This window comes from Amaranthus tricolor, chromosome 11, assembly GCF_026212465.1.
Source record: "Amaranthus tricolor cultivar Red isolate AtriRed21 chromosome 11, ASM2621246v1, whole genome shotgun sequence".
Classification (NCBI taxonomy): domain Eukaryota; kingdom Viridiplantae; phylum Streptophyta; class Magnoliopsida; order Caryophyllales; family Amaranthaceae; genus Amaranthus; species Amaranthus tricolor.
In genome coordinates, this window is record NC_080057.1 from 12427733 (window position 1) to 12451813 (window position 24081).

General features: G+C 31.5%; 1 protein-coding gene across 4 annotated transcripts; it reads left to right on the forward strand.

Moving 5' to 3' along the window:
* The first annotated feature begins 353 nt into the window (after positions 1–353).
* On the forward strand, positions 354–18808 carry LOC130826823 (oxysterol-binding protein-related protein 3C). 4 transcript variants are annotated; one of them, XM_057692415.1, is made up of 11 exons: positions 354–695; positions 946–1039; positions 8676–8792; positions 8897–8969; positions 9037–9155; positions 9339–9460; positions 15248–15424; positions 16048–16192; positions 16868–17046; positions 17594–17849; positions 18298–18808. In XM_057692415.1, exons 1-10 carry the CDS (start codon positions 598–600, stop codon positions 17838–17840), a joined length of 1371 nt encoding a protein of 456 aa, XP_057548398.1. In that variant the 5' UTR covers positions 354–597; the 3' UTR covers positions 17841–17849; positions 18298–18808. The 4 variants fall into 4 exon arrangements, with proteins under 4 accessions (XP_057548398.1, XP_057548400.1, XP_057548397.1 ...); XM_057692417.1 differs by having other exon boundaries at positions 18304–18808; XM_057692414.1 differs by having other exon boundaries at positions 17594–17841.
* Positions 18809–24081: the final 5273 nt, after the last annotated feature.

Genomic DNA, 24081 nt, shown 5'->3' on the forward strand with positions numbered 1-24081 from the left:
TAATTACGGTTATTGATTAAGAATTTTCGTTCACAAAATTCTTGTGAGTGTCTCTTTGAGAGACCATCTCCTTTGGGCCGATCTATTATATATTTTTAAAAATATTGTAAGTTGACATTAAAATTAATTTAAGTAGACATTTAAGATATATTAAAAGTAAACATTAAGGATACGGTAAATAGACATTAAGAATAATGTAAGTAGTTATTACGAATACAATAAATAAGCATTAATCTTTAATGGATTTGAGATATATGAAAAGACTAGCTGAATTTCGGTTTACAATTTATGCAAAATGAAGAGATTACTATAAGAAATGACAACTAACACCATTTACCTTGTAGGAAACACACCCTTTGATTTGATTATGATATCGACATCGACCTCGTTATTCCAAATTCCAATATAACAAAACTACCCTCTATGCTTACAAGCGCGCACTTGCACTCTCCTCTCTTCTCTCCTGGCTCCCCTCTTTCTTTTCCTCCTCTGATCGACTGATCTCAAATCATTAGCTGATCGCTTTCTCTTAATTTAGGGCTTCATATTGCAATCCCCCATTCTTTTTAGATTTTGATTCCAATCTCAACCTAAAATATGCCAAGCCCTAAGAAGATGGAAAATAAAGGCTTTTTCGCTTCAATGTCTTCCAGTTTATCCATGTTCAGTAACGCCATGCATCGATCTGTCAACGGGTTTACCTTTTTCTCTTTTTCACATTTTCTGCTTTTTTTTGCTTGAATTCTTCTTTGATTCTGTGTTATATCAAGTTATTATAGGGGATAATTGAATTTTGCTGATTTTATTCGAAATTTATGGCTAATTTGGTGTGTTTAATGTTGTCAGATTACTTTATTGCTTTTTATTATTATTATTATTATTATAGTTCTTTCATTTTCTTTAATAAATATGGTAATTTTAATTTTTGTGTGATATAAATTCTAGGTTGTTAGGATATGAAAATTTGGAAGTTGTAAATCCTGAAGGGGGTAAAGATGATGCTGAGGAAGAAGCCCACAGAGGAAGATGGAAACAAGAGGTGTGTGTTTCTATTTTCTTATCATTTTCTGCTAGATCAGCAATTTTTCCTGAATTTGACTTTTTTTATCCTCATTGTTATGTTCAATCTATATGCTCAAAAAGTATCGGATTTGGAGTTCTCTCGGAAACTTTATAATTAGAAAGCTTTCTATTGGTATTTTCTCAAGTAATGATATATACAGTACCTATCTAACATGTTAATGATTGCATATCAGCATATGGGTTCTATATTATGTAGGGTAGAACTATTCTATTAGGTTTTTGTGAGAGAATTAAGACAAAAACAAAAATGATTATTATGTGGACGTAATTAGAGGAGAGAATTAATTTCGCATTAGACCAAAAGATAGAATGTGAGACCACAGCCAAAATGGAAATGTTAGCAAAGTTAAAAGGGCATGTCCAAATTGAATGTGTGTCGAATTCAATGGGAGGGATGGAGTAACTAATTCATGTTTGTTGTTTTTTAGTATGCATTTCTTTTGGTTTATTAGTATTTTTAATCCCTTTGTTGTTAAAAAAGATAACGTTGTATACATTCGAACCCCCCTGCCCTTGGTCTATTCCTGCCTAGGATTGATTTTAGTGGTAAATGTAATATTAGAAATTTAGAATTGTAAAGGATAGAAAAAAATACAGCTACAGGCCCCAAAGGCATCACTATAAACTAGTTATAGCGATGAGTAAAAGCAAAATGCTTGCTACCATTAACGTTCCTTTAACAACTTGGTAGTTCTCTTTTACACTTGCTATCACCAAGCTTCGAGGCGAATAATCTTTTATTCTGCTACATTTTTAAAATTTTAAGCTTGAAGCATCACTTGACTTGCCTTTTGAACGGATAGAATAGGATTCAACTGTCAATATTTTGGTAAGGGAGTGCTATCTAGTACTGTAATGAAAAGCATTTTGGATAATGAAGATTTAAGGATCGCATGTTGCTAAAATTATAAGTTTTGAATATAATTTGTCAAAATTTTGGCATGGAAAGATAAAGACATGATAAGAAGGAAAGTGTTGTGAGCACATTTGTAGGTATGCAGTGTTTTCCCTTTTATAGTATTTGATAATTCGTGGATAAAACCATGTTTCCTGAAATCAATTATTGTATTCGAAATCAATTATTGTATTCCTGTTAGTGTGGGATACCTTAAAACCAGAGTACCCAATAAAAAAAACTATATAACTATGGAAACCTTCTAAGATACCTTGCGGCAACAGTTTAACATGATAAAATTATGGAACTGCATAATAATAACAGGAATAACATATATAAAGAATGAAGATTTGGAATCTGAAACTTACACTGAGATTCCTTGAGTGCATTGCATGGCTGCATGCGTGGGTGAGCCAAAATTTTTGCAGAGAAGCATATATTTTGCAGAGACTAAAATCTTCCAATATAAATAATTAGTCTAAGAACTCGGAGTTTGTTAGTATGAAAGTACATATAAATATAAATTTCAAATAAAGATGCAATTGCATATACTGTGAAAATCATAATAATTTTAATGAAATGTAATTATTGATATACATGTTTTATAACAACATAACGATTGTATGTTTGAATAAATAATTGTGGACTATATATATATATATTCTTCCCAAAGTAATTACTTTTATAAAACTGGTGATTTTTTTTAAAATTTTCTTTACAAAGATTGAGATGTTTGTAAAAACTTATTGTCCACATAATCAAGTAATGTACATATTCCCAATAAAATTATAACACATGACAAAAAGTATAGTTGTCATTTTTTCATTTTTCAACAAAATTAATAATATTTATGATGTTAAATTCTTTAAATTGTATAATATAGTTTATATTATAAAACGTATGCATTTCTATATAACATAGTTTATATGTTAAATTAAATCATTGCTTGTGAAATAGTTATCACCAAATCATACATTGCTATATAATGTTGTTAAAATGATTTTAAATTAATTATACATATTTGACAAAATAAATATTTTTTAAAAATTTACCTTAAATACTTAAAATCATAACAAAATGTAATTAAATCTTTGACTGCTACACAATCACATTTGAACTTGTAAAAATTATCCATTTGGCAAAGGTCTAGTTTTTGTCATTTGGAATTTTTTTAATTCTTTTTATTAAATTTAGAAATCCCATCACATGTCTCACCATCCTTAGTTCTAAAAACAATGCGCCTTATGTCTTAGTTTTAGGAGACGCGAGGCATGAGGCGCACCGAGGCGCAAAAGGCCTTTTTTTAAGTCACGAGGTGCAAGGCGGAGGCGCGGGCTTTTTGTATACGAGGCGCACAATTTCGCTAAAAAACTCCATAATCAATTTTAAAATAAGGCAAAATGTTAAAAAACTACCTAGTATATACCCCATTTTGCAAAAAACTACCTTAAATAAAAATTTTTGCAAAAAACTACCTTATATAATACAATTGTTTGCAAAACACTACCTTATAACGGATTGTGGCCTTTGACCGCTATCTTTAACCGTTGACCCGCATGTGAGACGCACGTGATGCATTACTGTATTTAATTTTTATTTTTATTATTATTATTATTATTATTATTATTATCATTATTATTATTACTATTATTATTATTATTATTATTAATATTATTAATTTTTTTCTTAAAAATAAAAATAATAATAATAATAATTTAAAATAAAATAAAAATAAAAACAAAAGTAAAATAATAATAATAATAATAATAAAATAAATAATATAAAAATTTTTAAAAAAATTTAAAATAAAATTAATTTTTATTTTTTTTACTTTTGTTTTTATTTTTATTTTATTTAAAATTTTTATTATTATTATTTTTTTTATTTTTAAAAAAATTAAAAATAATAATAATAATAATAATAATAATAATAATAATAATAATAATAATAATAATAATAATAATAATAATAATAATAATAAATAAAAATAAAAACAAAAATTAAAAAAAAAAAAATAATAATTAAAATTAAAAAAAAATAAAATAATAATAATAGTAATAATAATAATAATAATAATAATAATAATAATAAAAATAAAAATAAAATTAAAAATAAAAATAAAAAAAATAATTATAATAATAATAAAAAAAAAATAGTTTTTTTAAATTTTTTTTATTTTTATATTTATTATTATTTTTTTTATTTTTACTTTTCTTTATATTTTTATTTTATTTTAAATTTTTATTATTATTATTATTTTTATTTTTTTTAAAAAATTAATAATAATAATAATAATAATAATAATAATAATAATAATAATAATAATAATAATAAAAATAAAAATAAAAATTAAATACAGTAATGCATCACGTGCGTCTCACATGCGGGTCAACGGTTAAAGATAGCGGTCAAAGGCCACAATCCGTTATAAGGTAGTGTTTTGCAAACAATTGTATTATATAAGGTAGTTTTTTGCAAAAATTTTTATTCAAGGTAGTTTTTTGCAAAATGGGGCATATACTAGGTAGTTTTTTAACATTTTGCCTTAAAATAGTAATGTATTAATGTAATGACAAGTGATCATAATAATGGTAGCATAGAAGTAATTAATGACAATACATGCATTGAAAAAGTACATGCTTAGATCCGATTGTTATAAAAAAATGTAATCCAAATAAATTGGGTACATCAATTACAACAATTGATTTATAATAAATTGGGAAGGCTTATTAGGTAACTGATCTTATTATTTATAACTAATATACAATGGCTAGAAAAATTAAACAGTTAGATCATTGACCCTTAACAATATATCAACAAAAGGAAAAGAGAGAAAAGTCCTCTTTAAAGTTTAAATAAAAAGACAAAATTAAAAAAGGTCTTTGTGGGTGTCGATGTTGACATTAAGAAAGACAAAACTAAAAATCCCTCTTTAAACAGAAAAAATGGAAGAGAAAAAAGAGAAAAAAAACCACTTGAAAATTCTACAATGAAGAAAGGAGAAAAGAATAGAGAAGAAAGAAGAAAGGAGAAGAGAAGAGAAGAAAATAACTAATCAGTAAAAATCCGTTTAATCTACAATCAATTTCATTTAGTAAAAATCAGTTGAATGAGTAAAAAAGTAGGTGAATTAAACAGGGCCGAAGCTTCAAGACTAGAATCATGCGGGAGAGGTAAATTTTAGGGCTTTTTTTGTCTTCTAATTTCCAAACTCAATCAAACAGCTTTACTTTAGGGTTATTTGGTCAAAGTAAACAACTTTATCAAATAACAAAACTAGCATGCATGAGGCGAGAGAAACGCAAGAGGCGTGCAAGGCGGTGGCAAGAGGGAGATGTTTTTGACCTCGCCTTAGGGCACCTAACGCCTAGACGCGCCTCGAGCGCGGTTTTTAAAAAAGCCTTTTGCTCTTTTGCGCCTTGCGCTTTTTTCGCTTTTGTTTTTTCATTGGAAGAATTTTTTTTAATAATTTGCCATGTACTCCCTTCATTCTCTTATATTCTTCTCACATTCCCCGTTGAAAAATTTTAAAATGTTCTCATTTTAAATCATTCTATTTTAGTAACCAATAGAATTCAAGATAATCATTGCACTTACACTCTTATCTGAAAAAATTAAGTTACATTTTAATTCTCAATTTAATTAACTTAATTCTATTTAATTAATTGTTTACGCACCCAATGAAATTTAATGATATTATTAAATTTACAGTTTAATCTAGATCTTTAGTTTTTTTTTTCCTAATTTTTTCTTATCTCTGTCGTATCCAATGTGTAATTATTTTTGTTTTGGTTTCTTCCGAAATTCCAAATAGGAAGATAAAAAAGAACGGAGGGAGTAACAATTATTCTAAAAAAGGTTGTCTTCCTTCAGGAACTTCATCTTTTTTCTCCTCTTCCTATGGCTTCTTAGATTTTCAGTCTTCTTTTATTTTCTAGTTTTTCTTTCAATTTTTTTTCTTCAACACTTGCTTTTAATGAATTCTTTTATAATTTTTTTATTTTTTTCTTCATTCAACTTCCCTCTTCTTTAATTTATCCTTCTTCTTTCTTCTAGATTTTTCATTTCTATTCTCTAATGGGTTTCCATTACCCTCCTTTTCCTTTTTTAATAATTAGTCATAGAACAATTGGATAGATTGCTTTAGATTTGGGTACATTTTTATGTTATATTGTACTATTTTAGTAGCTTAGCGCAATGATAATGAATGTTTTTTGATCTTTCATGCAATTTTAATATGAATTATCATGTATTTTGAATATGAAATATGTTCTAGAATTGTTTTCTAAGATTTTGAGCCAAAAAGTGCCCCTCATCTATGAAAAGCTTGCACTTTCGCCTTGCTCCATGTGCCTAGGTGCCTCCTGGACCTTTTGCACCTAGTGCCTTTTAAAACTAAGCCATCATTATCTGTAAAACCCTTCTATATATTTTTTTTTAATTTTTGATCTTGTCTTCTATCCTTTCTTCCAATTTCTATTTTCAAATATGAGCTCACCTAACTCTTTGCAATTCTTTCGAATTTGATCTTGTGACCAAGTTATTGATCATTTATTTTGGTTAAAACCAGCTTCATTTAATCAATTCCCCACCCTCCCCCGCTTTGCTGTCAAATCGCCTCTTACTCTTCTTGCTTGCATTTTCCGTACCTGTCAACTATCACTGTCATTTCTGCTTTGTGCATTTTTAGCTACTTCCCTTTAAAATATGTGAATTGAGTTTATTCTATGTTTTTGAAGTTGTAGGCGTGATTGAATAGTTATTGCTTTATCTTATTTCCTTTGCGGAAATACACTGGTTTGGCAGTCGTTTTTTCTATAGTTTTATCAGTTTAATTCATGCATTTACTCATTGTTCTGTTGGTATGATGAACTCCTCAAATTTAAGCTGAAAAGCTTTTCATTTCACTCTTGTTAATGCTTAGCCTCAACCATGAATAGTTTGTTCAATACCTTATGTCAATGTCTATATGTAAAAAAGTAAAATAAAAAACAATAACTTCATAATGTGAAAATAAACCCTCATATTTTTTAGGTTGATGGCACCAATACTTGATCCCTTGATCTTATGGCTAAAGGTTCACCACCACTAGGGTAGCTTCTACTTCAATAAAATGCATGAGAGCTACTTGGTAAAACTAGAAAGAATAACCATAAAGGAATTAGACATTGAGAATATTTAAGACTAACTTAATAAGACCTCACAAGACAGTTTTTTTGTTTTGGTATAAATCACCGATGTTATTCAAAATAGAATATACAAATAATGTGGAATTGAAAAACGTTGCGACTGAAAAAAAGTAGGTCAATGTTTACTCCTAAGGTTGTCTCTTATCTTTTAGACTTGAAGCCATTGCAGTATGTATAATAGTTTACTCTCTTGTTAAAGAATACTGCAAGTCTTTGGTTTAGTGCTAATAGGAGCTCAGCACTATATTTTTTGACCGGATGAGGTATGGGTGCTTTTATTTCTACTTTTTGGTCATTAGAGTTGTTTGATCTGTTGTTTTCAAATAGGAACCTGACTTTCTACCTTGTATAAATTTTTATAATGTAGTCGTACAACTAGCATTGAACTTATTTAATTAATAATAAGGATTTAGTAGTAATTGATTATGTTGTACATTATACCCTTGAAAAATTTACAAAAATTGTGCATTTTTAGAAAATTAAGCTCTTGTTAGAAAAGCAATCTTTATGTAATTTATGGTATCATTGAAAGTAATAGATAAATCCCTGTTATCTCACTCTAATTAATTTGGCAAAAGGAGTTGTTGGACCCAGACTCAATGTATATGAAGATTTTGTTGTCATGTTACGGATTATAATGAATCTTTTGTATCAGTCTTTTATATTTTATATATTCTTGTTGTACATGTGTCAATCTTGCTTTGCTTTTTGTTCTACTACATTTCGTTCCATAGTGCATTGTTTGGATAAAAGGAAATGCAGTCAAAGTATGGGAGATGGCAACTGGAAGGGAAGAAAAATGCAAGGGAGGGATATTGTAGGGATATATTTTGAAATGTTGCAAAAACTAATCCCTATGAAAGATTGGAAAGAAACTCACAACTCTACGCTTCCCTCCCCTTGCCTCTGCTTCCTTTCCGTTCCCTTCCTGAAATTGCTTCGTCTAATGTCAATCCAAACCACCTATATTAGTACTTGCTTTGGCCACTTGTATGAAATTATATGCCAATTCATGCAAGTAGCATGAATTTGTAAACATCCTGTTTTAGAATACCCAACTTCCATGTCGTCATTATTTGGAACTGCAGAATTTTAAATGCTTTTTTATATCATTGTTAAATTAATTAATATGTATGGAAGTCTGAAATTTGAAATATATGACATAGTAATGGACACGAGTATTTAGATTTAATTCTTTTGACCTTCATGAAAGTGAGTTTCAGTTCAAATACAAAGTTTAGATAAGTTCAATTAAATATGATAAGTTCATATAAGGGCTTCCCATGTTCAAGTGACCAGTTAAGTCATTAGAATAAGTTCATGCAAGTGAGTTTTAGCCATTCACGTGAAATGATAATGCCTTAGCAAAAGCTGATATTCTCTATTGAACCTTGAAGAATTATTGCATTTTATATGGAGACACTTTTTCTATTGTACTTTCAGGAATGCTTCTCATTTTTCGCTTGGCCCTTAATGTTTACCTTTATTTGTCAACTTTCCATACACAGGAGAGAGATAGTTACTGGAAAATGATGCAGAAGTATATCGGATCTGATGTAACGTCAATGGTGACACTGCCCGTCATAATCTTTGAGCCTATGACTATGCTGCAGAAAATGGCAGAGGTTTATGCCTTCTCTTGCTTCTCATTTATGTCTGCACAGTGTTATCTGTACTTAGACTCTGTTTTGATAACATTGACACTGGAATCTGGTGTATACTTTGACAGTTAATGGAGTACTCCCACCTATTAGATCAGGCTGATGAATGTGAAGATCCTTATTTACAGCTGGTTTATGCAGGTGAGGTGGCTCTCTTAGTATATTTACGACTAATTTGTTTTTATCATTTATACATTTTTGCTTGCAGCATCTTGGGCAATATCTGTATACTATGCTTTTCAGCGCACATGGAAGCCTTTTAATCCCATTCTTGGTGAAACCTATGAAATGGTCAATCATAATGGAATTACTTTTCTTTCGGAGCAGGTTTGTATGTATTTTATCCTATCAAATTGAACACAATGCTTGTATATCTTCTCTTAAAACAGTGGCTTTTGCATAATCTCTTATTCTAAATTAGTCTGGCAAATTAATAATGTGTTTGGCTGTTCTTTCTTTTAAAGCACTATTGCTTATGGTTTATTTTTTATATTTATATAAAAAAATCAGGTGAGTCATCATCCTCCTATGAGTGCTGGACATTGTGAAAACGAGCATTTCACATATGATGTGACATCCAAGCTGAAGACAAAATTTTTAGGGAACTCTCTTGATGTCTATCCCGTTGGAAGGTGAGGATACTATTTATATTTGTCGCTTCTTGGTCTGTAGACGGTATAACTTATTACTATTTTTCTTGTGGAGCTGCACATATGTGGGCAGCACAAATTGTTCTAAGCCCAATTTATTTGTGTTCCCGTAATACTATGCACACAAAAAGATACTGGGAAAATTTACGCTAGAAGGTAGCATTTGTAGCCTGCGGTACATAATGGTACAATTTAGCTTTCTGATCAAGCTGGAGTCATGTTTTCTGTTTTGAATTCCGGATAGGTTGGCTTTTTATTATGTGTTCTTGCCATGGGTCTTGCTTGAGTTAGGTTTATGTTTACTAATTGAAAAAATGAAAATTAATCAAGCATCATTTAAGGTGTTCTCAGAAGACACACCAGAGGTATCACTTGACATATCTGATTAACGCAAAGATAAGTGTCTGTTAGTGGTTGGCAGGCATGAGAGACTGCTTGCTACTTCTCCTCGTTTCATAGCTTATGCACATGATTGTTCTTGATAATATAGTTTTCATGCTGTCCGATAGGCTGTTTATTCAACATTTTTAATTGTGATAATATAGTTTTTCATGCTACTTCTCTCTGTTTCATAGCTTATGCACATAGATATATATTTCTTTTTCTTTCCTTAGTTTAGGCCTAATATATCTTATTTAGAAAATTAAAATTATATTTTATTTTATTTTGCCGTATTCCCCTACTCGTATCCAATGATAGGACGGTGTTCGCGTATCCTAGAATTCTAAAATTGTCGTACTGGACACTACGATCCACACCCGTATTCGATATCTATACTCAAGTCAAAGTAACATAGATACTAACTAACTATCCCTTACATTACACTTTCATAAGGCTTGATTAAAATCAAGAAAGGACAACTCAGGATCCAAAGGTTTGGAAATAACCAAGGGGGAATGTGATGAATCAATATCTACACGAGAGGGGTATAATAGTCAAACTAAGTGAAGCTTTCAGATAGGAGTATTGTAACCAATCTAGCAAATGGTAGCAAGTTTGTTTGGGATCATGCAATAATTGGTTAGGACATGAATGAATATGATATGAATTCTCTTTTCTCAGTCTTTCTCTTTGTTCTATGTTCTCTTTCTCTGTTTCTTATTCTTTTTCTGTAATTTCTTCTCTAGCTCTCCTCTTTTACTCTCCTTTAGCCCTAATCTCTATCTTTCTCACATTAGCAATTATCGGTTCATTACAACTTGGTATCAGAGCATTACGTTTCGACGACCTTATCGACGCTCAAGAATGGATCTAATGGATGTTTTTCTTGAGAAATTGTGTTGTACAATGCCTCCATTAAAGGAACTTCAAGAAGCTCCAAAGTACAAAATCATTTGATCATTGATATCCTTTTTCGTACAAGAAGTGTATGGTAAATGGAGAAAGAATTTGTGTGAATGTTGTGATGAGCATGTTGGAGAAGCTGGTGGGGCACGATTTTAAGGCTATAGGGCAGTGCTATTTTCTTCTTATCTTCAATGTAGAAAGAGAAGATGAGTTGCTTGCCATGGTTGAGCCCATATCCACCCTCTCAATTCATGACCATTACCCTCGAACCACCCAATCTCACATCGTCGCATCTCCCTAAGAAATTGAAACTCATAATGTTTTTTTCTCGAAACAACCTACCCCAACTCTTTCCTGCACTAAGACAACTCACCTCAGAAACCCCAAGGTAAGCACCTTGACATCCTCTTATACTAGGCCTTCCCTAACGTAATGCCTACCCTATACATGAAGTCATCAAAACTCAAAACAACCTAAAAACTACCAAACATCCCAATACTCAACACAACCATATCGTCCCAAAAAGAATTTTAGACCAAGCTCCCCCTTCACAATTGTACCAACCTACTTATTTTCTACCAAACTGCTTTCCCTACGTAAACTTGAATCTAAAGGCAAAGCACCCAATACTTAACAACCTAATCCATACAAACTCCAAGTCTCCAACCTACCAATTTCTTTCTTTCATACTACATAAATAAAACAATTCCTATTTTCTTTTATTTGATATCAAGTCTTTCTCCACCTCTTTAAACACCAAGGAGAATGGTCCAGTACAACTGCAAATCGAGCCACTACTTGTCTACTTTGAAGAACGTAACTACTCACCTTGAGGATAAGGTGGATCTTTGGCCGATCCGTAATGTCATGAGCAATATTTAAATGAGGAGTAGAATAGTCAAACTAAGTGAAGCTTTCATAAAAGAAATATTGTAACCAATCTAGCAAATGGTAGCTAGTTTGCTAGGCTTGTTAGCTATATATATGATGATGTAATAATTGTTTAGGACATGAAATGAATACGATATAAATTCTCCCTCTTGTATTTATCTTGTCACTGTCCATGATGCAAAAACTCGCTCGAGCGAGTTGGAACAATTTTGCGATTTATTGTTCAAAGATCTTGCAATCTGTAACTTTGTGGGAAAAATCAGCGCATCAACTCGCCTATTGGACGATATAGCTGTTTTGAACCAGATTTATCTTTTGTCACGGCCGCAATTCACATTTGTTTTGGAAAATCATGTCAAAACCAACATTTCTACCCCCAAAATACCCAAAAATGGAAAAAGGACTTTACCAATGCGATTGAGAAACTAGAGTACAAACTACCATTGAAGTTTGACGATGAAAGCGTGAAGCTTGAGTAACAGTTGGGTACTTGGGTGGGAAGATGAGAAAAGAAGAGAAACGACTCACCAAAGGTATAGGTACATGTGCAAAAGAAGTTTTGAGATTGGGCTCTATTAATTTTCTTTTTTGAATTGGCAATTTACTTTATTAATTAATACTTCTATGAGTTGTCGTGTCTATCTGATGTGATGGTGGCTGCACAATAGTGTAACATTGACTCTTCATGATTTTTTTTACTTATTTTTATAATAATTTAATTATAAAGTGGATCAACACTACTTTATTTATCGTAAAATAGTATTACTTTTTTTTGTTAATTTCTTAACTCATTTTGTTATATTTTTGTATTATCATGAGTACTTTATATTTTTAAAATTAAATTGGTTTTAAATTAAGTACTTATTAAAAACTTGTGTAACTATAAATTACATTTGATATTTTAAGATAAATAAATCACTTAAAATAAAAATATAAAGTCATTGTTTTCAGAAAATCACAACAAATAATAATCATGTTTTGCAATCGCGACCCCTTTCGCGATAACTGAAATTTTTCCGTTCCCACAACCCGCAATCATGACTGTAATAGCGACCGCAACCACATTTTAACACCATGTCTCCATCTCTCTTTTTTCTCTATCATGTTTCCCTATTTCTTATTCTTTTTCTTAATTTCTTCTCTACCTTTGCTTTTTTACTCCCTCTTAGCCCTAGTCTCTATCTTTCTCACATTAGCAATTACCGGTTCATTATAGGGAATTTTGGAATTTTGTCCAAAAGGCCCTTGATTGGGTTCAAGCTTTACTCTTGTGCTTCATTGTCAATAGTAATGAAAGGGGATACTGTGCAATGAAGATTGCAAAGCCACAATAGTGTTCAGATTATGTGAATTGTATGCATTTCATCAATTTGCTAGTCTATTTGAAATGGACCTCCTCATCTATTTAAGATTATTGAACATGGTGAAATATGTATAAGTGAACTTCACTGGAACCTATTCCTTTACTGTTGATGACCAAACAAAATCTCCTACTTTAAAATTGAACCTTGTCCTTTCTCTCCTCTCTAGGTGTACAACATCTCATTTCCTTAATTTCATGAAGTGATTCTCACCGAGCATCTGCTAAAGTGTGTTTTGGGGTGCTCAGATTTATTTAACTTACCCTTGTGAAAATAAAGATGTTTTTGATCGACCATGATAGCAATCATCATGTCCAATTTTTATCATTTGCAACTTCACATAAATAAGAAGTGCCGATGATTAATGAGTTATTTCGTGTAGCTCACTATAATTGAAAATCAAAGTACGATGAATCTTTGGTTTCCCCTAGGCATATTTCTTAAAATTTACAGTATGTTTGAATATGATTTAAGATATAAAGGAAAGGAAGGGAGAGGAAAGAAAATTTTCATCTTCTTTTCAAATCTTTCCACCATTAGAGAGATTTGATCCCTTCGAATTCCTTCCCTCCAAAATTGGTTTCCAAATTCCAAACAAAGGAATTTATATCCCTCAAAATCCCCCCTTCCTTTCCCTTCGATTCCCTCAATCCAAACAAGGTGTTAACTAGCCAATTCATGTCTTTCTGCACCATCATAGTGCTTGCTCCCAAAGTTCCTTTTAATCTTCCTCGATCATTCCATGGATTGAGTTACTCTGAAATAAAAAAGCTCTATGGTGATGTTTTATCCTCGACTATAATTTAAATTTTACTACCTCTTGGAACTTCTCTTCATCTACAAAAGCCTTTTTCCCCAAATTCTTGCTTTAGTGACAGTAATTCCACTTCCTGTTCAGCCTCTATTCTCACCAATCAAATCTTGGGAAACTTCTGAAGTTGTCTTTGGATGCTTTTGAGCTTAATATGCTCAAATCAACATGATTTTCAAATGTTTGAATTTGGGATTGTAGTGGAGTGAGTTAATTTTAGTTTGATGGTTGCTTGGACGCTGCAGCCCAAGTTTTTGTAAAGGCCAGGGGAGGCATTTTTGAAGAGACGCCGGAAGATTCAGTGTATGAAGAATGCTCAATGTATTTAATATTAAGAATGTCTTGCTTATGCGGTTATGCCTTAATTTCTCAGCGGCCTTGTTTCCCTTTAAAAACTGATAGAAATTTAGGGGTGAATTATGTGGAGTTGGGGAACGAAAAGATTGAGGATAAGGGAGCGTGGGTTTGCTGAATAGGGGTAATAAGTCTTGGCCTAATAAAAGGGAATTTTTTGGATGGAGATAAAATGAAGTTAGTTTGAGCTTGTCAAAGATATTAAAATTCAAACTTCCATTAAGGAACTCGCCCAAAGTTTCAGCTTTTTATGAATCTTTACCGTTTTCTGTGATGCCAAATTATTAATGCATGACGATCCCTTGAAGTTATTGATGGTTTGTGCCAAAGTCTCGTAGAATACTAAAGATATTATTTGTAGGTTTTGTATTTTACATTAAATGTAAAAAATAAAGAAATCAGATTGGAGAAATTAGAAAAGAACAATCAATACTTAACAGTGTTAGTTGTAATAAACTAGCTCCTAGTGTTAATTGTAATAAAGGATATTGAACTTTCAGTAGCCAATCATAGACAATTAGTAGAGAGTTTCCACCACTTCAGAGAAAAAAAATGTAAAAGACGGTAACTGTAATGCCTGATGGAAGCAGCAGCACAATGGCATTAGGAGCCAAGAATTGATAATGTAGACTCCGTGTAAAAAAAATGTATGTTGCTTGCTTCTGCCTTCATTTGAGGGGCTCGTGTTCTTGTCTAATGAACGCTTCTGTGTTTGTTAGCATGCTGTCTCTTCTGTCCTAGTTTGGGGATACAAGAATGTTGTAGCTGAATAAATCATGATGCAAAATAAGCTGAAACTGACAAAGTAACGCAAGTTGGACCCAAAGCTCTTGTTTTGAACTTGCAATCATGAACACTTGTCAATTTTACTCCATGATAAGAATTTTTTGTATGCATCCTGGTTCTTGATTAATTTATTGTCATGTGAATTAGTACTGTAGTGGATAGTATATGATTATATGCTAGTAAACTTCGTACTTACTACACTGAAATCTTGTAGTTAAAGCCACTTCTCTTTGAGTTTTATTATTATATGTTGTTTTCACCTGGTTTTCATGGATACAGGACACGTGTCACTCTCAAAAGAAGTGGTGTGGTTTTAGATTTGGTTCCTCCTCCTACTAAAGTGCACAACCTAATTTTTGGTCGGACATGGGTGGATTCACCTGGAGAGATGATTCTGACCAATTTAACTACAGGAGACAAAGTTGTGCTGTATTTTCAACCATGTGGTTGGTTTGGGTATGTAGTGATATCAGAATTCTCTCATTTGCAAAACTTGTAGTGCAGATAATGATGCAAAAGATTTTAGTTGATGTGATTTTGTACTTTTTTATTTCTTTGTTAGACATACATTTATTAGAAATGTTATTATAAGATGCCTAAGACAGAGTGGAGAAAGGTGTTTGATCAATTTGAAGAGGCTATCCCGTTAGAACGTTAAGAGACGTTTGATTATTCTGCTATTACGGTGCAAATAAGTAAAAGGCTGTTTAATGAAGACATTTGTCATAGTCCTTTGCTGTCCAATGCCTTCAGGGTTTTGTAGCCATCTGTTTGTATGTCTGGGAACTGGCAGTACTGCTTGCTATTTATCCTTTGTATTCTTGTTACTTGCACCTTATTTTTCTGCTTTCAGGAATATGTTTTTATCTGGCTTATGCAAATAATTGACATGACATTCCCATGATAGCTGTTTATGTAGCACTGAACTGGAAACACAATATTCAAAAACCTCCAAAATATCTGTCTTACTTTTTTGCCTCTGCCCTCTATTTTTCTTTCCAAGGCTAATATTCAATTTGTTTAAACATTCTATTCTGATGTATTCTGCTTTCTTATCTAATCCTTATGTTTCTTTACAGGGCTGGACGATATGAGGTGGATGGTTATGTATATGATTCTAATGAGGAGCCTAAATTGTTGATGACCGGTAAATGGAATGAGTCATTGAGCTATCAACCATGTGATGTGGAAGGGGAACCTATGCCTGGCACAGAACTGAAAGAGGTCAAAACTCTTTTTTCCCCTTTTAAATTTTCTTATGACGTGCTTCTTGAATGGTGAGGTTCTGAATGCTTAGTTTCAGATGGAATTAGAATTGTAAACTGGCTGATTGAAATTACCGTTTACATGTGTCTGTTTTGAAGTGCCTTCAACTTTCCTAGTATTTACTATTTGACATATTCTGCTCTAGTTTTATCTTGTCATTTACGCATTTGAATGCATAAGTGAGTCTAACATACTGATTTATCTTACTTACTCTGCATCTCTACAACACAACATACTAGGGGTGTTCATTTGGGTTGATTTCGGGTTAGGTATTTTGGGTCAAATGTTTCGGGTTGGTTCAAAATCGGGTCGTGTGTCCACATTGGTCTTTACATAATTTTAAATTCATTTAGAAGTTAGATTAAAGTCAAGTTTTGTTACAATGTAGGGTAAATATCGGGTTGTTGGATGTGTTTTGAACACGTCTACAACATACGAAACCTGCTTAACTTGTCAGCTGTTGCTATCTGCTACTCACAATCTGCATGAAGTATACGACATTAAAGTCTCCAGGAGGATTACCTTGTGTCTATATTCTATATTAAACTAGGTGTCTTTAATGTAATAATCAAGTTCATCTGACTTCAATTCTAATTTGCATATCCATATGGCTGTTGGATGTGTACTTTGCAGGTTTGGCATCTGGCAGATACCCCCCAAAATGATAAGTTTCAATATACTTATTTTGCACACAAGATAAATAGTTTTGACACGGCCCCAAAGAATTTATTGGCTTCAGATTCACGTTTACGGCCTGATAGATATGCTCTTGAAATGGGTGATTTGTCTAAGTCTGGTGCTGAAAAGAGCAGGTTTCTCTTCTGTCTGTATTTATATCTGCTATGCTTGGCTGGTAAATATGTGGTTCTAAACACTAAGCTGGTTATTTGTGGAACTATCTGGATTTTGATTTTTTTTTTTTTTGTATCATATTCCACCCTATATTTTCATTAAGGTTGATATTAGACTGAGCTTATGATTCTTCTGGTAGTACGTTGCCTTTTCGTGCAAGGAGATAGTATCTCCTAGTCCAGATGTTTTTTTGTTCAAACATCATTTAAGAGGAGTAGAACCATCTGATCTTTTAATTCAGTACATCTAGAATCTACTCTTTCTTTTGCTGTTTTCTGGTCCTGTGATGTACCACACATAAAATAGAGATTTGTTTAGCGAGCATGAAATTCATACTTCATAGCGTACAACCCTGTTCTATACAAAGAGATAAGACAATGGCTTAGGTTTGCAGTTGCCCTTTATAATAAATTAAAACTAGTTCAAAGAATAAATTGCCTGCCTGTTAATAATAATGTTCTTGTATTTCATGTTATTAACAGTTTTCTGTTTGGGCTGCTATGTCAGTTTGGAGGAGAGGCAGAGAGCAGAAAAAAGAAATCGAGAAGCCAAGGGTGACCAATTTTCTCCGAGATGGTTCGATCTAACCGAAGAGATTGCAACTACCCCTTGGGGTGACATGGAGGTTTACCAATACAATGGTAAATATACAGAGCATCGGGCAGCGATAGATAGCTCTGACATTGTCGAGGTAGAAGATGTCAAAACCAAGGAGTTCAACCCTTGGCAGTATAATGATTTGTCTGCTGTATGAGGTGAAAAGGTCCCCCATCTAATAATACTTGTACTTTTTAGTGCATTATAGTTGCCTTTTCTGGTTTCACCCTTTCAATGCCTTGCTATTTCCCTTTCTGACGGAAAAAGATACAAAACCAAATCAAGTCTGTAATATCAATTCATGTCCACTGCTCTACTACGTTTGTGGCCAATTGCACCGTAAATGTCTAGAAGGCATTCATGAATGTTTTAACAGAAAATTCAGTTTTTGTTAGTTCTTTCAGGTGACATCTTGCTTTGTTGTTATCAAAGAAGTAGCTTAAAAATGTTTATTTTTACAGAGGTAACCCCTACAACCCACTAAAGGTTCAAAGATGGACCCCTAGCGGCCAAACCCTTGATAATTAGAACGTGAAAATGTTTTAGTAATAAGGATGGGAGTTGTATGCATCATTCTGCTTGATTATAAAGTAATCGCGTTTGTTGCTGATTAGGTGCAGGAAGCCCATCATCTCAACTGGAAATCACAGAAGTCATATGGTGAAATCATCCGAAGGATGCTAGGATCTCTCCCTGTCAGACAATCTGAAACTGCCAGCAGTAGATAGACAAATAGTATTATGCATTTCGAATTTGTATAATCCATCATTATGAAGATTCTTCGCATCAGAATTAAAAGTCCCCCATTAAGCATTCCTCCCTTGCTTCAATTTGGCTGGGTTTCTACTTGCCAGGTTCATCTATAAGTTTATAGCTCGTGTTTTTTCTTTTTTAAAATTTTTGTCGTGTTTTTTTGTACTCTCGGCTTCAAAGACTAAGCATTAATCTGAATGACTTTATTGCTTATGAGGCTTTTCATGTTTTTAACTGTATGAAGCTTTAAGTCGGAAATTTTTTCTCTATTCAATCTTCATGTCGATTGTCAGATATGTCATCTTTACTGTGTTATACACGCTTTATTGATCTTAAATAAAGACTATTGTTCTATGCGTCTCTGTAGAAACAGCTTGAAGGAGCCAACCAAGTATTAATAGCCCGTTTAGTAAACGGTACTAAATACTGAGAATAGGAATGATTTGTAGTGTAAGCCTATGTAAAATTACTAGTAGCGCAACAAAGAAACTGTTAATTTCAGTGGATATTTTTTCACTACTGCATGATGACATGCACAAGTAAAACGATAATAATATAATTATGTCACACCAACGTCGTAATAATGTAAAATCAAACGTAGATAAGAAAATATTTAAATCATAATTATTCTCGCCAAGTTATAATTGCGTCATGAAAAATCTTTAAAAACAAATCTTTCTCTAAGTGACAAAACTATTTAGATAACGTTAGTTCTACACTTGTTGTCACCATGGTAAGCACTAATATTAATTTCAAAAGCAAGAAAATAAATACAATTAATAAATCAATCAAACAAAAAATTGGTTGGCAGATTATGTGAAATAGAAGGCGAAGTTATTCGGATTAAAACTGCGAATCAAATCAGGTTGTTATTTGTTTATCCTTGTTATTTTTTCATTGGTGATCTTTATTCCTACTCTTAGGGTGAGTTTATTAATTTTTAGTTATTGATTTGTTCTTTTTAAGATTTAAATTCAGTTTTCGTTGACTTTGTTATTTTTTTCATCTTAATTATTTTGTTCTTAATTTTGTTTTCATCGTAATCTTCACTGTTTCATTATTTTTTCAATTAAAATAGAAATTTTTTTATTTATTTTTTATTTTGGAAAAACAGAATTTTTTTGGGCCTTTACTCTTCAGTATTTTTTTTTCTTATTTTTGTTACTTTTGATATATGTTATTTGAAAATTAGATTGTTATTTGTTTATCTGTGTTATTTTTCGTATTTTTTTAGATTTTTAGGTTATTTATTTCTTTTTTTGGTTTATATTTTTCGTTTATTTTATGTTTTTTAAATTGTGTTAATTTTTATTTTATTGGATTTTCTTTTTTTTTTTGGGGGGTTATTTGTTTATGGGTTTTTTTTGTGGTTTATCTATTTTGTTTATTTGTTTGCAAATCTATTTTTTTTTTCTTCTATTTTTTTATGTTTTCAAGATTAGTTATTTATCTTTGATCCCATTGTGTGTTAAATAACACTTGGAAAAAATGGATAAAATTGAAGAAGGTAAATTTAATTCAATTATTAATTTAGTTTCAATATTTATCACCTCACATATTAATTCTAATTGTTTTTATTCTACACTTGTAATTATAATTAAAGATGTTTGATGAAGAAAAATGTGGGATGATTCTTGAAACAGTTGAAATTGATAACTAATGTAAATGATGCTCAAAATGACATACTCTTGTAAAATATTTATTAAAATTGGTATTTTGATGTAATATTATTTTGCATTGTAAGACTATATTTAGTAATCTAGTAAGGCATTTTGTTCAGTATTATGTATTAATCATTAATTTTTAGTAATTTACTAATACATTATGTTTAGTATTATAAATGAAAAAACTATTGTTAAACAATTTTTGCTTAAAATTCAACATTAAGTTAATTTGGTTCAAAGCTGGATATTCGGTTTATGATATTTCAGGCTATAAAATCAGTCTAGGCGGTTTGGATTTGGTTTGATCAATTAAATTGCGGTTCGAAGCGGTTAGAATAAAAACATAAATTATGTTTGGGTCTGAAAAATTAAAAAAAGGAATTAAATATAGCCTGATTTAATTTTAACAAAAGTCCAAATTGTTGACCAAACTAAAATAGGAAATTAGAAAGTCTTAACTAAGAAATAAGCCAATTCATAACAAGAAGATATGAAAAAGCTTTTCTAAAGAAAAGGTGAGAGCCACGTTTAAAAGGATTTGTGAAATAGATAATTTTTTATTAATGTAAGATTTGATAGAATTTTTAGGCGCACATTTGTTATTGGACCAATATAAATATTATATTATATTTACTAAAAAAAATATTTGATTGCATTATAATTTGTATAACAATAATTTTGGTATGGAATATTTTATTCGACACCTATACACTCTTCACTTATGTTATTATGTAAATTCATGTCTTTCTTATCTCTTATAACTCATAAATTTAAAGCACTCATATTGTATTATCATGGGATAGCCTTTACGTGGCTTAACCCATTTTTGTATTTGTTGTATTTTTTTCCACGCTATGTATATAAGCATACACTTATTTATAGGCGTCTAATGTTGGTGCATGCATGTTCTAGATTACTCTTCTACTAGATCTTTCCTTACTAGATATATCTAACTAGTACTTCTAACTAAAAACTAGATAATTTTAGATTACTTTAAGCGCGAAAGTGTCAAAAAAGCTTAAAAAACCATAAAATCGCAACTTAGCACGTAATTTCTAGCATATTAGTATGATTTTCAATTCTAACCACTTCAACACAATGATATATACCAAATAGTGTTGTGTGCCAAGTTTCGTGCAAAACCAACCAAGTTTGAGCTACTTTATGCGCGAAAATGCCAAAAAAGTTTAAAACCTATAAAATCGCAACTTAACACGTAATTTTTAGCATATGACTATGATTTTCAATTCTAACGGCTTTAACACAATAATCTATACCATATAGTGTTGTGTGCCAAGTTTCGTGCAAAACAAACTAAGTTAGACCTAATTTATGCGCGAATGTGTCCAAAAAGCTTAAAAACCCAAAAAAGTGCAACTTAACACGTAATTTCTAGCATATGACTAGTATTTTAAATTCTAAGAATTTCAACACAATAATATATACCAAATAGTTTTGTGTGCCATGTTTTGTGCAAAACAAACCAAGTATGATCTACTTTATGCGCGAAATTGCCAAAAAAGCTTAAAAACCAATAAAATCGCAACTTAGCACGTAATTTAAAGCATATGACTATGATTTTCAATTCCAACCACTTCAACATAATAGTATATACCAAATAGTGTTGTGTGCCAAGTTTCGTGCAAAACAAACCAAGTTTGAGAGACTTTATGCGCAAAAGTACAAAAAAAGCTTAAAAACCCATAAAATCACAACTTAACACGTAATTACTAGCATATGACTATGATTTTCAATTCTAACCGCTTTAACACAATAATATATACCATATAGTGTTGTGTGCCAAGTTTCGTGCAAAACAATCCAAATTTGATCTACTGTATGTGCGAAAGTGCCAAAAAAGCATTAAAACTCAAAAAAGCGCAACTTGGCACGTAATTTATAGCATATGAGTATGATTTTCAATTCTAACCACTTCAACAAAATGAGATATACCAAATAGTGTTGTGTGTCAAGTTTCGTGCAAAACAAACCAAGTTTGATCTACTTTAAGCGCGAAAGTGCCAAAAAAGCTTAAAAACCCATAAAATCGCAGCTTAACACGTAATTTCTAGCATATGACTATGATTTTAAATTATAACCACTTCAACACAATAATATATTCCAAATAGTGTTGTGTGCCAAGTTTCGTGCAAAACAAACTAAGTTTGAGCTATTTTATGCACAAATGTGCCCAAAAAGCTTAAAAACCTAAAAAATCGCAACTTAACACGTAATTTCTAGCATATGACTAGGATTTTAAATTCTAACCACTTCAACACAATAATATATACCAAATAGTTTTGTGTGCCAAGTTTTGTGCAAAACAATCCATGTTTGATGTACTTTATGTGTGAAAGTGCCAAAAAAGCATTAAAACTCACAAAAGCGCAACTTGGCACATAATTTCTAGCATATGAGTTTGATTTTCATATCTATCCACTTCAACAAAATGATATATACAAAATAGTGTTGTGTGCCAAATTTCGTGCAAAACATACCAAGTTTAAGCTACTTTATCCGCGAAAGTGCCAAAAAACCTTAAAAACCCATAAAATCGCAACTTAGCACGTAATTTATAGCATATGAGTATGTTTTTTAATTCTAACCACTTCAACAAAATAGTGTACACCAAATAGTGTTGTGTGCCAAGTTTCGTGCAAAAAAAACCAAGTTTGATCTACTTTAAGCGTAAAAGTGCCAAAAAGGCATAAAAACCCATAAAATCACAACTTGGCACGTAGTTTCTAGTATATTAGTATGATTTTAAATTCTAACACTTGAACACAATGATATATACGAAATAGTGTTGTGTGCCAAGTTTCTTTCAAAACAAACCAAGTTTAAGCTACTTTATGCGCGAAAGTACCAAAAAAGTTTAAAACCTATAAAATCATAACTTAACACGTAATTTCTAGCATATGACTATGATTTTCAAATCTAACCGCTTTAACACAATAATCTATACCATATAGTGTTGTGTGCCAAGTTTCGTGCAAAACAAACTAAGTTAGACCTACTCTATGCGCGAATGTGCCCAAAACGCTTAAAAATCCAAAATAGTGCAACTTAACACGTAATTTCTAGCATATGACTATGATTTTCAATTCTAACCGCTTTAACACAATAATCTATACCATATAGTGTTGTGTGCCAAGTTTCGTGCAAAACAAACCAAGTTTGATCTACTTTAAGCGCGAAAGTGCCAAAAAAGCTTAAAAACCCATAAAATCGCAACTTAACACGTAATTTCTAGCATATGACTATGATTTTCAATTATAACCACTTCAACAAAATAATATATTCCAAATAGTGTTGTGTGCCAAGTTACGTGGAAAACAAACTAAGTTTGAGCTATTTTATGCACAAATGTGCCCAAAAAGTTTAAAAACCCAAACAATTGCAACTTAACACGTAATTTCTAACATATGACTAGGATTTCAAATTCTAACCACTTCAACACAATAATATATACCAAATAGTTTTGTGTGCCATGTTTTGTGCAAAGCAATCCAAGTTTGATCTACTTTTTGTGCGAAAGTGCCAAAAAAGCTTTAAAACTTACAAAAGCGCAACTTGGCACGTAATTTCTAGCATATGAGTATGATTTTCAATTCTAACCATTTCAACAAAATGATTTATACCAAATAGTGTTGTGTGCCAAATCTCGTGCACAACATACCAAGTTTGAGCTACTTTATCCGCGAAAGTGCAAAAAAAGCTTAAAAACCCATAAAATCGCAACTTAGCACGTAATTTATAGGATATGAGTATGTTTGTCAATTCTAACCACTTCAACACAATAATATACACCAAATAGTGTTGTGTGCCAAGTTTCGTGCAAAATAATCCAAATTTGATCTACTGTAAGTGCGAAAGTGCCAAAAAAGCATTGAAACTCACAAAAGCGCAACTTGGCACGTAATTTATAGCATATGAGTATGATTTTCAATTCTAACTACTTCAACAAAATGATATATACCA

Bases quoted from the DNA above. Each gene is read 5' to 3' on its own strand.
- LOC130826823 (XM_057692415.1), top strand. From the start codon at position 598: ATGCCAAGCCCTAAGAAGATGGAAAATAAAGGCTTTTTCGCTTCAATG. The intron at 8,793-8,896 runs GTTTATGCCTTC...ATACTTTGACAG, and splicing joins TGCTGCAGAAAATGGCAGAG to TTAATGGAGTACTCCCACCT. The intron at 16,193-16,867 runs GTCAAAACTCTT...TGTACTTTGCAG, and splicing joins CTGGCACAGAACTGAAAGAG to GTTTGGCATCTGGCAGATAC.